This window comes from Acromyrmex echinatior, chromosome 2 (genome assembly GCF_024713525.1).
Source record: "Acromyrmex echinatior isolate Ae372 chromosome 2, ASM2471352v2, whole genome shotgun sequence".
NCBI lineage: Eukaryota > Metazoa > Arthropoda > Insecta > Hymenoptera > Formicidae > Acromyrmex > Acromyrmex echinatior.
In genome coordinates, this window is record NC_141853.1 from 13230424 (window position 1) to 13245784 (window position 15361).

The window sequence follows — 15361 nt, forward strand, 5'->3', positions numbered from 1 at the left end:
AAGTGACTTGTCGAGTATTTGACATCTGAGTGAAAGGTTGTGTGAATCAGAAAGCATCGCTTGACGCTCGCCAATATACATAAGACAAAAGTGTCACTAATCCCTTCGTTTTGCCACGAAAGCTCCACTCAGCGATACTCTCTGTCAGCTCTTCGAGCTTTCTAGCCTCTCTCGCTCCTTGGCACAAAATCGGGTGATCGAGTTTTATGTAAGTGTGCTTCGTAGGGTGTGAAACGGCTCATGATTCATTAAATTACATCGATTACGCGCCCGTTAGTCTCTCGATCCAATCTGAAAATCAAGTATCTTTGCTGCACGGCATTTTTACCACAATTAATTGGCACGCTCGAAAAATCCTTGCTTTGATAAATTTAAAGTACAATAAATATTTTATTATCTTTTTTGATCGAAAGTACACTTTTTTTTAGTCTAACTATAACTAATTTCCTCAATTGCGCGGTTCTCTTCTCTTCTTTCTGTTTTTTTTTTCTTTTTTTTTTTTTGCAGAGCTCGTCAAGCGTATAATTATTAATCTTTCAATGCGTGCTATTGACATTCCGGATATCGGATATTCTTGCCGTATAGAAGTACAAATATTTTCTGACATTTTGAAAATTGTCAGAAAATGTAAGAAATAATATGGCAATAAAAGTAGTATAATATATTGATAAAATCAATGCATGAATACTTTTACTATAAAGCGATCATTATATGAAATCAATATTCATTTTGAAAGGAATATTGATTCTACATGAAGACTTTAATAAGATTCGGCCAATGTGGAAATAAAAGGAAACAGGTTTGTAGTAACTGTTACATAAAGACATATCTGTGCCCTTTAATAGAATATCAAGTATCACGTAATCGTGAACGTGCTTCTTGGATCGATGGGCATTACGTCGAACGTGGATCGCTTGCCGATTTTACTGATAAAATGAAACGTACCGAACAAATTCATAGCGTGTACCATCTCGTATCGTGGAATTTCAATTTAAAAAAATCTATTATTTATATTATTACTATATATTTGTCACGCACAAAATTTTATTAAGAGAAGTCCGATAACTCAATTATTTGAAAGCGTAAATTTTTATATTGAATCAACCATTTACAATATTAACTCATAAACATCATGTACGTAATTCTCTACAGTCCGAATTTATCAAGAAACACACTTTAAAAAAAAATTATTAAAAATATATGAATATGTATATCATATTATTTGCGATACTTCATACTTCATCGTTGATATCGCCAATTTTATAGTAAATGTATTTCACGTACTTACGCCAACTAAATTATGGTAGGTAGCTGTGATTAACCTATTTCGAGCTTATCCCAAGCTACTCGGTACTCTACTGATAGCTCATCAATAATTAATTTCCAGATTCAACTATTTATCTTCACAATTGATCTACTAAGCACATAACAAGTAATTACCAAATACACGGAGAATAAAATAATATTAATTACATGAATAGTAAAATATTATCAATAATTTCCTACAAGCTGCATTTTATTGACGATAAAGTGTTAAAATGAAAATTAACATATAAATAATATAAATAATAATAAATTACATAAATTTATCTAAATAGTTTAATTTGGCAAGTTTTAGATTGATGTGAGAAACATACGGACGCGCGCGCATATGAATACAATATAACATCAGAAAGAAACTTTTAGTTAAACATGACTTTACATCAAATTAAAATATTAAAATGATTCAAACAAAATCAAATACTACATTATCTGCTAATAAAATTCAATCTTTAATAAAAATATTTTAAACAAATAAATAATGAAAAGATCATTTATAGTTCATAAGAATAACACTACATTCGAGAAATCGTTTCATAGAAGCTCGGCAGTAATGACGCAACTTGAAAAAATCGAAACAAAATTATCACCTGAAGACGAAAAAAACTTGAAATTGCTTAGAGTTCAAATCAATACGAGTTTGATCAGAAATTACACTACATTCGAATTATAGAGAAATAATTTCTTTTTTTTCCCTGAGAAATGTTCTCGTCGTGCTCTAGACCTATATCACATCTCGGCGTTTCAGTTAAAAATCACTGACGTACTCAACATGCGAATCAGAATTATTCTAACGCGTGGTTATAAAGTCAAACTATGATACGAAGGGGTCGTTATAAACCGTGGGTGTGTTCTATGTGTTAAATCTCACATCAATAAAACCGACAGTTCCCAGACTCCCTGCCTCCTGCATTTAATATCGGATCTGTGCGTATATTACGTGGGCGATATATATACTCGCGTGCCTACACGCATAAACACAATTGGGACAAGTGACACGTAGTTGAATCAGTTTACATATTCCTCGCAAAAGGTCAGCTTTCCCAGGAGAAAGCAAAATTTTGCACAATTAACTGTCTGTGCTATACACTTTAATTAACAATAATTAAACTTGTGAATTGCGATGTATATTACTCTATTATTCATTCTCTCGATAATTTAATTTCTTATTTACTGAAGTTATTAATCTCCGACAGATACCAAATTTGATTAAGCTTTTATAAAGTTAACACTTTATGAAGCTCATAATCTTTTCCTAAAAGACAAATGTTTTAAAAAGGAATTATTATATATATATATGGAGGATGACAAAACAATTTTAATCAAATTGTTTTGTCATCCTCTATCTAAAAATCTATTTTTTATATTTTAATTTTTTTTAGATAGACAGAATGTAAAATGTAATTAAGAGTTGACGTTACTTATATTAATGTAAAACAAAATTGTTGTTGATAATACTATTATTGTTTAAGAATTAGCTTTAATAAATTACTATTAAACACATTGTTTGCATGAACATAAATATACGCATGTACAACACAAACATATATTTTGTGCGCGCGCGCGCGCGCGCGTGTGTGTGTGTGTGTGTGTGTGCGCGCGCGTGTGTGTGTGTAAAATAAATATATAATTGACGTTTATTCATTATTCATAAATATCACACACGCATGAGCATGTCATAATCGATTAGCATGTACATAAATGTACGTAAATAAGCATTGTTTCATTAAGCATATGTTTGAGAAATATATATATTAAATATAAAATACCGCGCAAATCCGTCAGCCTGTACTCAAATAGGTAGCATAACAATGTTATACATTAATAACATTATATCTGTCCATCTACTAATTAATCATTTAACCTGCTATGTATTTATACATATTTCTCACATGTCGACCATTAACACAATCTCCCAATGTATCTCTTTAGTTTATTATGTTTATCTAATCTTACAATCAATTCTTTTTATATAAATAACTATTGATATTATACCGCTCTTTAGTGTATTATTCTATATGTATGTAAAAATTACAATCTTTAAAATCCAAAAGGCAAAACGCGTGAGATGAAAAAAATTGTCCATTATCTCATTGTAGTTAGAGATATTGAACCGTGCAATGATCGTGAGTTAAGATAATAACGATTGGTTGGTTTGGGTGAGGGGATATAACAAGCGTCTTCCGCCGACAATTGCACCATTTGTAAGTTACTCTGATGGCACAAGTAAAAGACGCCCGCACCTTGTCAGACAGGATGCACTCGGCAATCAGTTTGTTCATCGTGTTTAATGCGCACTTGAAGATTGAAAATTTGGACTTGCCCATGAATTACATTCAATCTCGTTAGATCAAAGTTCAAGGTCATCTCATCTCGTAGATTTTGCGCACTCGTTATAACAATGACTGATTACAGTCAAATAGAATGATTGCGCTACAGAATTGGTTCACTCATACATATTTTGAGCAATTTTAGTTTGATTAAATTTCTAGATGTCTAATCAACAATGATAAGTAATAATGATAAACAATAATAGCAATAACAGAAAGCTAGTTTTAGCGAAAAATTCATATATAACATTTAATCTTAAGTTGTTCAAAATTTGAAAATTCAAAATTAATCGATAATATAATCAATATATAAAAATGATAAACAATTAAAATGATTAAATTGATAGAAGAAAATTCATTTTTAACATATCTATTTTGTTAAACAAATCTATTTGTTAAAAAAATACAACTGATTAAATTCGATTAATTAGTGATTATCCGAAAGTAAGGAAACTTCTTCTTGGTAAGAGAAAAGCTTTTGAAAAGAAAGAATATCAATATATTTAAATTTTACTTCATTATATCATTAATATATTTACCTATGTTTAAATTTGACTCAGTTATTAGAATACAAAGCATACTGTTTTCGATTTAGATAAGAACGTGACACAAATCAGAATTAATTGATTATCTCCTGCCAGCAGCATCATAATTCATCGCAAGCCAAAATCGCTCTCTGGCTCTAATTGATCTCAATTTTTAATGTTAGCGGACAAATTGTATTCGATAACTCGCTACTACTAGAACACGTGTACATTATAATCGGTCCTCCTATTTTACCTTTATAATCTACGGTAATATGCACAATACTGTAAGTAGCACATATATTCCATATATTCTCTTTGGTGTCCACTCATGAATATTATATTGACTGCTACCAGTTAGTATACGATCATTAAATTCCAACTGAACGAACAAATAAACACATTTATACTACGAGATGCCACACTGCTATAAATTCGATTACATTTAAACTTGATTTTTACATTTTACAGATAAAATAAATAACATGCTAAATAATTTGAAAGACAGGATATCACAAAGTTAAATGTTCTTTCCTAATCTGGTAGCACATTACTTGCTACTTCTTAATTCAATTATTCGATTATATTATATACATTAAAAGAATATAAATTCTTTTTACAAACATAGATGACATTAAAGATAGTCATTCGGACAGAATATATTTAATATATTAATTTTATTTTTTGTCTTTCCTGTATTCTTATCTATAATTTGCAAATAAAAATATGTCTCTCAAATGTAGACGTAACATATATATGCGCATGCAAAACTTACAAAATTGATTTCTTATAACAAGACTTCTCTGTAATTTTAAATTACAATGTCCATATATTTAAACTAAACATATTTAACTAAATATGTTAGAAGAAATACTTTAATTAAGAAAAAATTATTTTAGGCTACAGCTTTCTAAGAGGGAAGTGATTATTGCACAGTCTCATTTTTTACTTCAGCTTTATTCCGGTATTTTCTTCTTTCATTTTCATAGAATTTACCTCGTGTAACTAATAAAATATTTTCTATTAATCTTATCAAATAAATCAATAACTCTCAACATTAAAAGTTGCTCAAAACTATCAACCACAATAATAGAGAGAAACTCAACTCGTAAATTATGTGTCGAGGATTAAAGTTCTCATGTCGCAATTAATCATTTTCCACTTTTTTCAAGTGTTTTCGATGAAGCGCGAAAGCCAAGATTGATTATACATATATGTTCTATCAAAACTCGTAACGAGATTATCAATGATCGAGGCTGAATTTTGTACTCGTATAAAAAAGACTACAATATCAAGTATATTGGAATGTCATAAATTTAATGTAATCGTCAGCAACTAAGCAAACATTTTTCATGAAACGAGACACAAGACTGGGACGAAGAATGGGCGATAGAATCGGAAATTGCGAAGCAAGCGAAAATAACCAGGGCCAACATGCAGGTCATTGTTTACGTCACTAGACTCTCGCAACCTTTATTCTACACTTTCAACGATGGTTCTTCTTCATTTGCACACAGATCGACTCAGACGAAGACTCTGACACGCTTCGACCTTTCATCCATGAACCGGATTATATGACAATTGTATCGCCTAAAATGCAATTTTTAAGCTGTCTGTTTCAGCAAGAACCTTCATCTTTTTTCAGGTGTAAAGAAATCGGTCGGACAAGTTCGCCTTCGTATTCCTAATACTGTGCTTCTTATATACTTGTACTTCTTCGCGATAATCGAAGAGCAGCAATTCGACGTATTACGTATGGTACACAAACGTTTTCGGACGCGCGAATAACAATAACAATAGAATAGATGATGAAAGCAATGATAAATCACTAAGAAACAAGAAGCTCGAATATGTTACTTTTGTCATAAATATATGTACGTCTAAAAAACTATTTCCTAATAATATCGATCAAAGTAAGTGTGCAAGGAAATAAAAGGATTTAAAAAATCTATTATAATATTATAATAAATAATTTAATAATCATTATAGTAAAGAATGTTAAAATATCTTTGCAGATCTGAGAACTTTTTACACAATAATATTTTTCTTACCAATATATATAATTATATATAAAAATTTTCTTCCCGAGTGTACATCACATATTAATTTTTCTCTAGAATATATCCAAATTTGCCAATGCTACAAAACATTCTATAGAACTTTGCAACTGATTCGTCTTAACAGTGTTTAATTCTTTCGATCCTTATTCTAATAAATTTCTAAAGAGACACAAGCAAATATATACTACTAACAATACTACGTTGCATTAATCTCACGGAGGAATGAAATTTTCATCCTTTTATTCCAAACGATGTAGATATACGACAAATATATTCACATACAATATTTCAAATTGAGATTAAATTGCAATTGAGACATAAAAGAGAGCAAAAAGAGAAAATCATGATTTATTTCATCCTCTCTTATTTCAAGCAATATCTAATCTTTAAGAATTATAAGAAATAGTAGAACATAAAAAGATACAACAATACCTATATTAAATAATAAGAAATAAATTCAAAGAAATAAATCAAAATAAGTCAATAATGCAAGCCAATGTAAGCTGACATTGGATAGTAATGTGTAAAACTTGTGTGTGTTACCAATAATAATATAATTATAATTTTTAGCCGAAAGTTAACTCACAATATTGGCTGCTTGATAATTTTGAATTAATATTACGCAGAAATATCTTGAATACAGCTTGCAAACTAATACTCCGTCATTTTCCGTTATTTTTCTCGTATTTCTCGAATATATTGATTAGTCCTTACACACATAAGTATAAAACATCAATAAACACCGATCGAGAATTGTAAATTGTAATTTTTCTAGCAATATATGATGTATTCATTGAAAAACAGATAGTCATCTAAGTAAGTACACAAGATCACTTTATCGCTCTCGAAAGGTTTCTTGCCGCTTTAACCACACACATCAGTGTAGTGCATCTGCCTTAGGACCTATCTGCTATCTTTTTGCAAGAGCGATCACGTAGATTTGTCGAGCTACTTGCGTGAACCACCCCAGTGATTCCGAGCCCGGGTAGATTCGTAAGAAATCGATACGCGGCGAACCTGCCACCTGCTGGCAACCTCGGTCCACCCTCGTGCAGGTTGCTCCGGTAGCTTCTTTGCGCGTCATTTCCAGGACACAGAGGCCAACCCCTTAAAAGTCCAGGGTTTTCCCCGGGATTGTGGATAAAGACCCTGAGTTCACTGGCTCGATATGATGTTGTCCCTTAACACACGGGCAGTTACCTGCCTCCATCATTTGCTTAAACAATGACAAGCAATGACTCTGTCAGGACGAGTTTCCTATCGCAATGCAAAACTGAATACAGAAACGTAAATGCAATACAGGCAAAATTGCCGATGCAAAAATGGAAACTTTCATAAAAGTTTGTCGCAGACAAAGATTAGATTTATGAGTAAAAATTTATTTTCCGTAATAACTTTAACAACATGTCGATTGAAATTCTTCATAGTAAGATACGTCAGTTTATTTTCCAACGATGCCATACGTTTCGAATTTATTCTGTATCGGAAATACTATATAAATTTAGATATTACAATCTTTAGTAGAATAAAAATCTCTTTCCATTTTCTCATGCACTTTGCAAGCAAATTGATATAATTTTTTGAAATTGATAGAACTTTAATAGAATTAGAACTTGCACAAACTTTGGAAACTCATGGAAACACAAAATAAATAATAATATCATTTCATTATATAAAATGTCATTGTTAGTTTCATATTTCATATGATCAATATTAAATCAATACTTTTGTGTTGTAGAATCTAATATATCGAGCAGAATATGTACATAATTAACAAGGAAATTGTAGAATCGATGGTCAGCACCTATTAGTTCTGTCACTGAATAACATCCTTCGCAAATGACATTTGCGAATCAAGTTATTAATAAAACTACGAACTGGAGCACGAATGTGACAAATAAATTTGCTAAATATACATCATGACCCACAAAATGTATTTAGCTTTAACCATCTCGTTTTTTAACATTTAAATAATAGATTGAAGTCTATAAATATCGACTCAACGAATTGAAAGCCTATGAGTTATAAACCAAAAATATTTAAATTATATGAAGTAACGACATTTTTATAATTGTTATAAATTGTAAAATATCTCTATAAATTAATAATTATTTTATTATTTATCATGTTTTTGTACGTAATGGGTGCTTTTTATTTAGTGATACAAATCGACACAGGCATCATTCTATCTTTCTCACCATTCAGAGAATAACAAAGATAGAACGACATAGAACGACTTGTGTCACTAAATAGAAAGCATCCAACGTTTTATATTTATTTAGACATATGAACAAATCAATATCAAGCCCTCATATTCGTATCTACTTTTTATATTATATACTTACTAAACGTATATGAAAAACAGGAAAAAGAAATTAATAAAAAGCGCTATCAAGAAAAAAAAATTAATTGAAGATATATAACATTTTTTTATAAATAAGGAGTACATAATCTTTTATATTTATATAAATTTAGACATAAATTATAGATCTAACACTTGATCATATATCAGATAGTTAAATGGTATATCTGTGAATAGAATTCACTATTATAAGTATACTAATGTTGCTTATTATTTAACATACATTATTTAATATATTATTTAATACGTAATAGATAAATGAGAATGTATAGAGTTGTGTGTGCGTGTGTGCGTGTATGTGTGTGTGTGTGTGTGTGTAAGAGCGCGCGGATGCGTATACATGCAATATATATATATATACATATTTAATGAAATCAGTATATATATTTAATCAAAAGAACATTAATTTAATTTCTATTCCAAACTCTGTTATCTTTCCCTTTGTGTTAACTACGCAATGACATTTACGAGCGTGACGACGCGCAATAAGCGCCATCGTTAATTTCGAAAGACGGACTTCGTCGAACATCTATATCACTATATTTCTTCATTAAGATATTGCATAATTAAACGAAGTTTAAGTAAAAAAATATACGTCCAAGTGTTACGATTCTTTTCTGCTCTCTCTTTTCTTAGTCTTTGTATTTGATAAAAAATATTCCTACCGGAACACTTTATTCTCTTTTTTTATCGAGATAAAGTATGCCTATGTACTTTACACGCGTAAAATGAAAAGGAGTCTTCTAAAACTTCTGAACTCCTTGAACTCTAAGAGACAAAAGAGAGAAAGAGAGATAGAGAGAGAGAGAGAGAGAGAGAGAGAGAGAGAGAGAGAGAGAGAGAGAGAGAGATTAAACAAAGAGCTCTCGGAAGCACGGTACAAGTGAACAGCAAAATAACGAAACTACTATCCTATTTAAACTTAACTTTATTTGCGTTTATGAAAAAAATTTTCGCCGATAGAACAACTATTTTTAATTCTCAAGCTGTATGCTATATATGATGTACAAAAGTGAATCATTTTATGTACTTTTACCAATATTCAAATTAGTAATGTTTTAACGATAAATAATTCTTTCTATTACAAATAATTCTTTCTATTTATAGAATTGTTTTTATAAAATGCAAATGTCGGAAACTATTCTGTGTATTTGATTAAAAGACAAATACAATAAAATAATTAATTCACAAATTAGATAACTTTCGAAAGAATTAATCGTATTAAATGTAATAATCTAGTCAATTTAGCTATATAGAATTATAATTGCTATAAAGAAAGTTGAATCCATCTAATGATAAAATACTTTATAAAGAAAAATCTCAGATAGTCTATAGAAAAATCTTGTCGCATCTGTAAGCTTTTTCCGCTTCAAATGTTCTTTATCATTTTTCTGCTCTTTTATTCAAAGGAAGGATTTTTAGATAAAATTGAAATGAGATTGAAGCAGGGCGGTTTGAAAATCTTCGCCTCACACGTTTCACACATCAACGCGACGCGACGCACAGTTTTCGATTGGAGCCGTTACAAAAATTCTCAACGAGAATACTCGCGCGCGGGCACCTTATTTCCTCCGTCGCTACCAGTTTGGCGTGTAATATGAAACGATAAGTTACCTGGCCGTTATCGCGTACACGGCAACCTTCTTCAAGCTGGAAAAGATTAAACTGAGGGAAAAGGGAACGCGAGAAGGGCGCGTACGTCAGTTTATACGAAGATACGAGGAGCAGTTGCCGGGTGTTGCGCTCGCACAGATATTGATCGCTCGGGTCACGCAACAGGCTGCTTGTCAGGACACCACTCGTCAGGTTGTGCTCCAAGGTAGCAGCTCGTCTGAAGGACCCTCCGCGTAACCCGCGGAGTCGAGAAGCCGCAATAATTTATAAGACGAAACCGTCGCGTACCTCGCGCGCCGCGCCGCGTAGTGTACAATGGCGATCGAACGAGCGCGATCATTACAAGCCGCGTTCCCATGTCGATTAACCGATTTGCGGATTGGACATTGTTCATTGGATCTGGCAACATTTAACAATGTTCGTCATAGTAAATCGCCGAGTGAACGAGAGATTGCACGGAGAGAGATTTGTGTAGAAAAAAAATGATACAAGAATTTTGCGTCTACATATCCATATTATTGCATCGATCATTTTTCTATAAAAAAGATATTAATTCTTCTTTCATGTGTTCAAATTTGAGAAACGAACTCAAGTTTTTGTCGAAGAAGAGGAAGAAAGAGTGTTATGTTTTTAAATGTAAGAACGACTTACGATAATAAATATTAGTTTTGTTAATTACAAAATTCGAGTAACTAATAAATTTACGTAGCACACGTAGATACATGGAAACTTTAATTTGATTTATTTTTAATAATTCAACCATTTTAATTTTTTAATTCTTTTTATTTTCTAGTTTAAATAGAATATAATTAAGTAAAAACCAAAAATATTAAACTTAACAAATAAACAATTGATAAGCATATAAAAAAAACTCAAACAAAAAATATTGCGCTTAATATCAACTATAAACTACGTGCAACGATCCACACAGATTGTTTTGTTCGGAATAATCTCTGTTTCGCTGTGCGAATTCTTTGAATATGATGAGCGAACAATGTATATATCTAAAAGGAAGCAGTTCTACTTTGAAGCCATGCCATTTTACGCATGATCGAAATTGCATCTCCGATAAGAAAACGATAAGCAGTCCCTTCCTCGAAATCGATGAGCTTGATCGATTCTTATCTCATCGTTCTGCTCGACACATTGCGTAAGAATAAATACATATTTTCCATTTATTTACGTTTTTTCTCCATTTCCAGTAGCGATCGATCATACATCGATTAGGAAATACAGTTAAATATGCTGCAGCAGCAACTCTCAAATTTAATCAGCTGATCAAGTAATCAGCGTTAATTGTAGTAAACCGGCCCTAAATCTTTTTCATAACTTTACCTGAAATGTGCATCTCAGATATTGAATTCTCCAAGAATGAACTGCTGATTAACTAGATCTCGCAATTTTTTTCTATGTTATATAACGAGTGATATATATAAGAATGATATTGAAATTGTACGATAATGATTTATTATTGTATATTCTCAAATATCAATATCTACATTGCAGTTAGTTGACTCGATATGGTTTTCAGAAAAAAAGAAAAATACTGAAATAAAAATATATTTTTTTTTTAATTGAAAGCTGATGAAATTTTAATTGTAGATATTTATTTATGATATCATTAAATATTTAAAGATAAAGATGTGATACAATTTAATTAAATTATGAATTTATTTAAGCATTTTGTTGCAATTGTTATGTTTTAAAGATAAAGAATCAATCACGATATAGCTCACAAAAACAAAATAATAAAATTAACTCATTAACAGTTAGGTATTAATTTTGTGAACAAAATTGTGAACTAAATATAAATTCATGTTCCCCATTTCTTCTTATCATCAAAATAATTTTATAAAAAAATAATTTTGATGATAAAAAGAAATGCGGAATGTGATTTTTTTATAAACACAAGATTGATAAAAATTATTATTTAAAAATTAACAATTCTTCTAAGTAAGTCGGTAATAAACAAAAAAAAATATATATATAACTTAATATTTTTTATTTATCATTATTTTATTTACCGTTTGATGATAATTTAATTACGTTCGAGATCTTGTTATAGAGTGCGTTACTTAGCAGCCAGTCACTAGATTTCTAAAGTACCGCAAACTTGCCTCCATCTTGATACAAAACGCGATCATTTTCAAACCTATGTATTTGTATAAACGTAATTTATTTGGGAAAATAAAGTCGTAAAATATGTAAATCAATTTTTTAATTGTAAATAATTTATTTATGAACCAAAAGAAATAGGAATGCTTAATTTATGTATATTTTAATCTAACATAGGTTTTTTCCATTTTGTGAATTCTACATATGGTATAGTTTCGCCATTTTAATGCAATCGAACTCAAAAGTCTATTGCGGTACTTTAGAAATGTAATGACTTTAGCCAATCATAATGTCCCTCTCTCAGCAATCGTCTCTCTCTCTCTCTCTCTCTCTCTCTCTCTCTTTCTCGACCTTTTTGGAGCACCAATCAGCGCACTAACATCTATTTTTACGATATGAGAACTAATACCCGTATCACCGACGAGATACTATTAAAAATCATCTTGGACAATTTTTCGGCAATATAAAAAAGGTCCCAAGGGTAATATCCGGAGGTAATTGAAGAACACTGACATTATCGACAATTGATACAAATTTGCTATTATAAATATTTGGCTATATTAAATTCATGATTTTTTATTACATAAATGTTCCATAAATAAATATGTATACTTGTAAAGCTATAATATTCTATATTGCAGAAAAATTACAATTTTTTCTCTGCAATTATCATCTCTGTTGATAATCAAACTTTGACGATAAGTCACTAGATGGTGTTGATGGTCAACATCTAGTGACAAAAAACCGCGGATACTTTTTAGATGACCCAATATTTTGCGAAACTGTCGATAAAATCGTAATGTCGAAAATGGAAAATGGAGAAATAGTGTCGTATGATTGTGTGTTTATGCAGAGAGAAACCTGAGAGAAAACACGAGGACCTTTTTCTTACAACCTGTAACTGCAAAATGCTCCCGTGCACTATTGCCTTAGCATAAGAACTATGAATACCGCCATTAAAATATGAACCGACTATGAATATCGACCTTAATGCCTATTGCACAGTGGATGCGATGAGAGAGACGAGCGATATCCAATGAGAACTCTGCTTTGCATCGTCATGTGTAAAAAAAAAGTACAGCTTTTTATCCACATTTGTGAATGTAGCCGAACTCGCGTTCAACACCGATTTTCGATTTAAATGACGAGACTCGTATTATATATATTCAATTTTTCGACGCTACGACTTTATCAGCAGTGTCGATAATGTGATACGTAGTTCGCATCATTCTATTAAATTAATGCTGATGTCTCTAATGTATGAAAATTTCCAAGCGTCACACGAATAAGACCGAGGGCCATCTCGACCAATTCCGATTAACTTTAATCGATGATCAATCTAATGAGTGTAGTCAACCAACAGTAAAACTACTTTTGTCCTGTTATCCTTAACCTAATCTATGTGATATATTTGTTTATATGCATCTTGTATGTAATATTGTACGCGTACTGTGATAACAAATATTTTCCTCAAAAACATGCAAAAGAGAAAAAGGTATTTCACGAAGAAATTAGATTAAAAATAACTTTACAATTAAAGTTTTGCTATTGGCTACACTGCTTAGGTTAATCATCGATTAAAGTAAATCAGAGTTGGCCCCGAGATGGCCGCTTTCAGATTTCTCTCTGGTTCAGTCTGGTTGAGGATCTTTTTCCTGTAACCGCTGTAATGTGCTGTATTATCTCAAAAGGCTCGCGCACTGCTGCCCTCTGAAGAAGTGGATGTAAACTACACAACAATATCCATTTTTTTGCGGTGCTCGTGCAATACGGGGAGAAGGTTTCTCTCTATGCAATATATGTGTAATACGTGTCACCGCCGGTGCTTGTCACGCGTGTATACGTGAAAAATTTTCAAATATTTCGCTCTTATAATATTTTGTGTCAAGATTGATAAATATGACGGCGTTGACAGTGTTATACAAATTTTGGTCAGAATACACAAAAAATACACCCAAGAAACTGAAAATTATTGATGCGTACTTACTGTACATATTTCTGACGGGTGTTACCCAGTTCGTGTATTGTTGCCTCGTCGGCACTTTTCCCTTCAATAGTTTTCTCAGTGGTTTCATATCCTGTGTATCCTGCTTCATTCTAGGAGGTAATTATGTCTTTACTCGTTATACGTTTTTCTTTCCGCACAATTCTTTGATTACATCATCTAACGTGCATATGCAAATACAATTTACAAATACAGATGTGTATGTACTTTAGCTATGTTTCAAAATTTACTACCAGTACTAAAAATTTATAATTTATGTTATGTGCATTGTAGATTTTCAATATCATAAATTTTTATATGTAAGCCTTGAATTTTTTTGTCCTGTCTTTTTTTCACATTATTGATACGAATTTCCATATATCATTCTAGTATTTTGTCTTATGTTCGAAGATTACATTAAAGCTATTATCTTTTTTCACTCATTTGCACGGGTAATTGATGATTTTATGTTATTTTTCTTTTTCAGTTTGTCTCCGATTGCAAGTTAATCCACAAAATAGAAGTCAATTTCATGGTATAAGCCCAGAAAGGGGATTTGCAGACTTCATTTTTGCACATATTATTTTACATATTGTTATAATGAATTTCATTGGATAAGATGTCCAGCTATAGTATATATATACATATATAATAGAGCAACAGCATCATTTTCAAAAATAAATTGGGTTTAATATATAAGTATATAACATGTTTTTCTACTGCTACTCTTTGATTTTCATTTAAATATCTTGTAATTGATTAATAAAATTATGAAAATAATATAATTATAATAACTTTAAACAATTCATTCAGCACATAATTCCTTTTCTACGTGATTTTACATTCCAAATATTAAATAAAAAAAATTTATATCAGCCAAATTGGAGGTGACCCAATGAATAGTGTTACTGGTAAGTAACAATAATCTAACAATAAGTTGTTAATTTTCCATTTATCAAATTAAATGACGCATAAATTTTAAACCTCTTCTTTTACCATGTATAAAAAGTAAAGATAGAATTATTTAGTGTTCAAAAATACTTCACACAACA

At 30.9% G+C, this 15361-nt stretch overlaps 1 protein-coding gene across 1 annotated transcript; it reads left to right on the forward strand.

The window, feature by feature from the left end:
* Window positions 1–13654: 13654 nt before the first annotated feature.
* Dad1 (dolichyl-diphosphooligosaccharide--protein glycosyltransferase subunit) lies at window positions 13655–15103 on the forward strand. Its single transcript, XM_011065849.2, has 2 exons — window positions 13655–14429; window positions 14797–15103. Exons 1-2 carry the CDS (start codon window positions 14225–14227, stop codon window positions 14925–14927), a joined length of 336 nt encoding a protein of 111 aa, XP_011064151.1. The 5' UTR covers window positions 13655–14224; the 3' UTR covers window positions 14928–15103.
* Window positions 15104–15361: the final 258 nt, after the last annotated feature.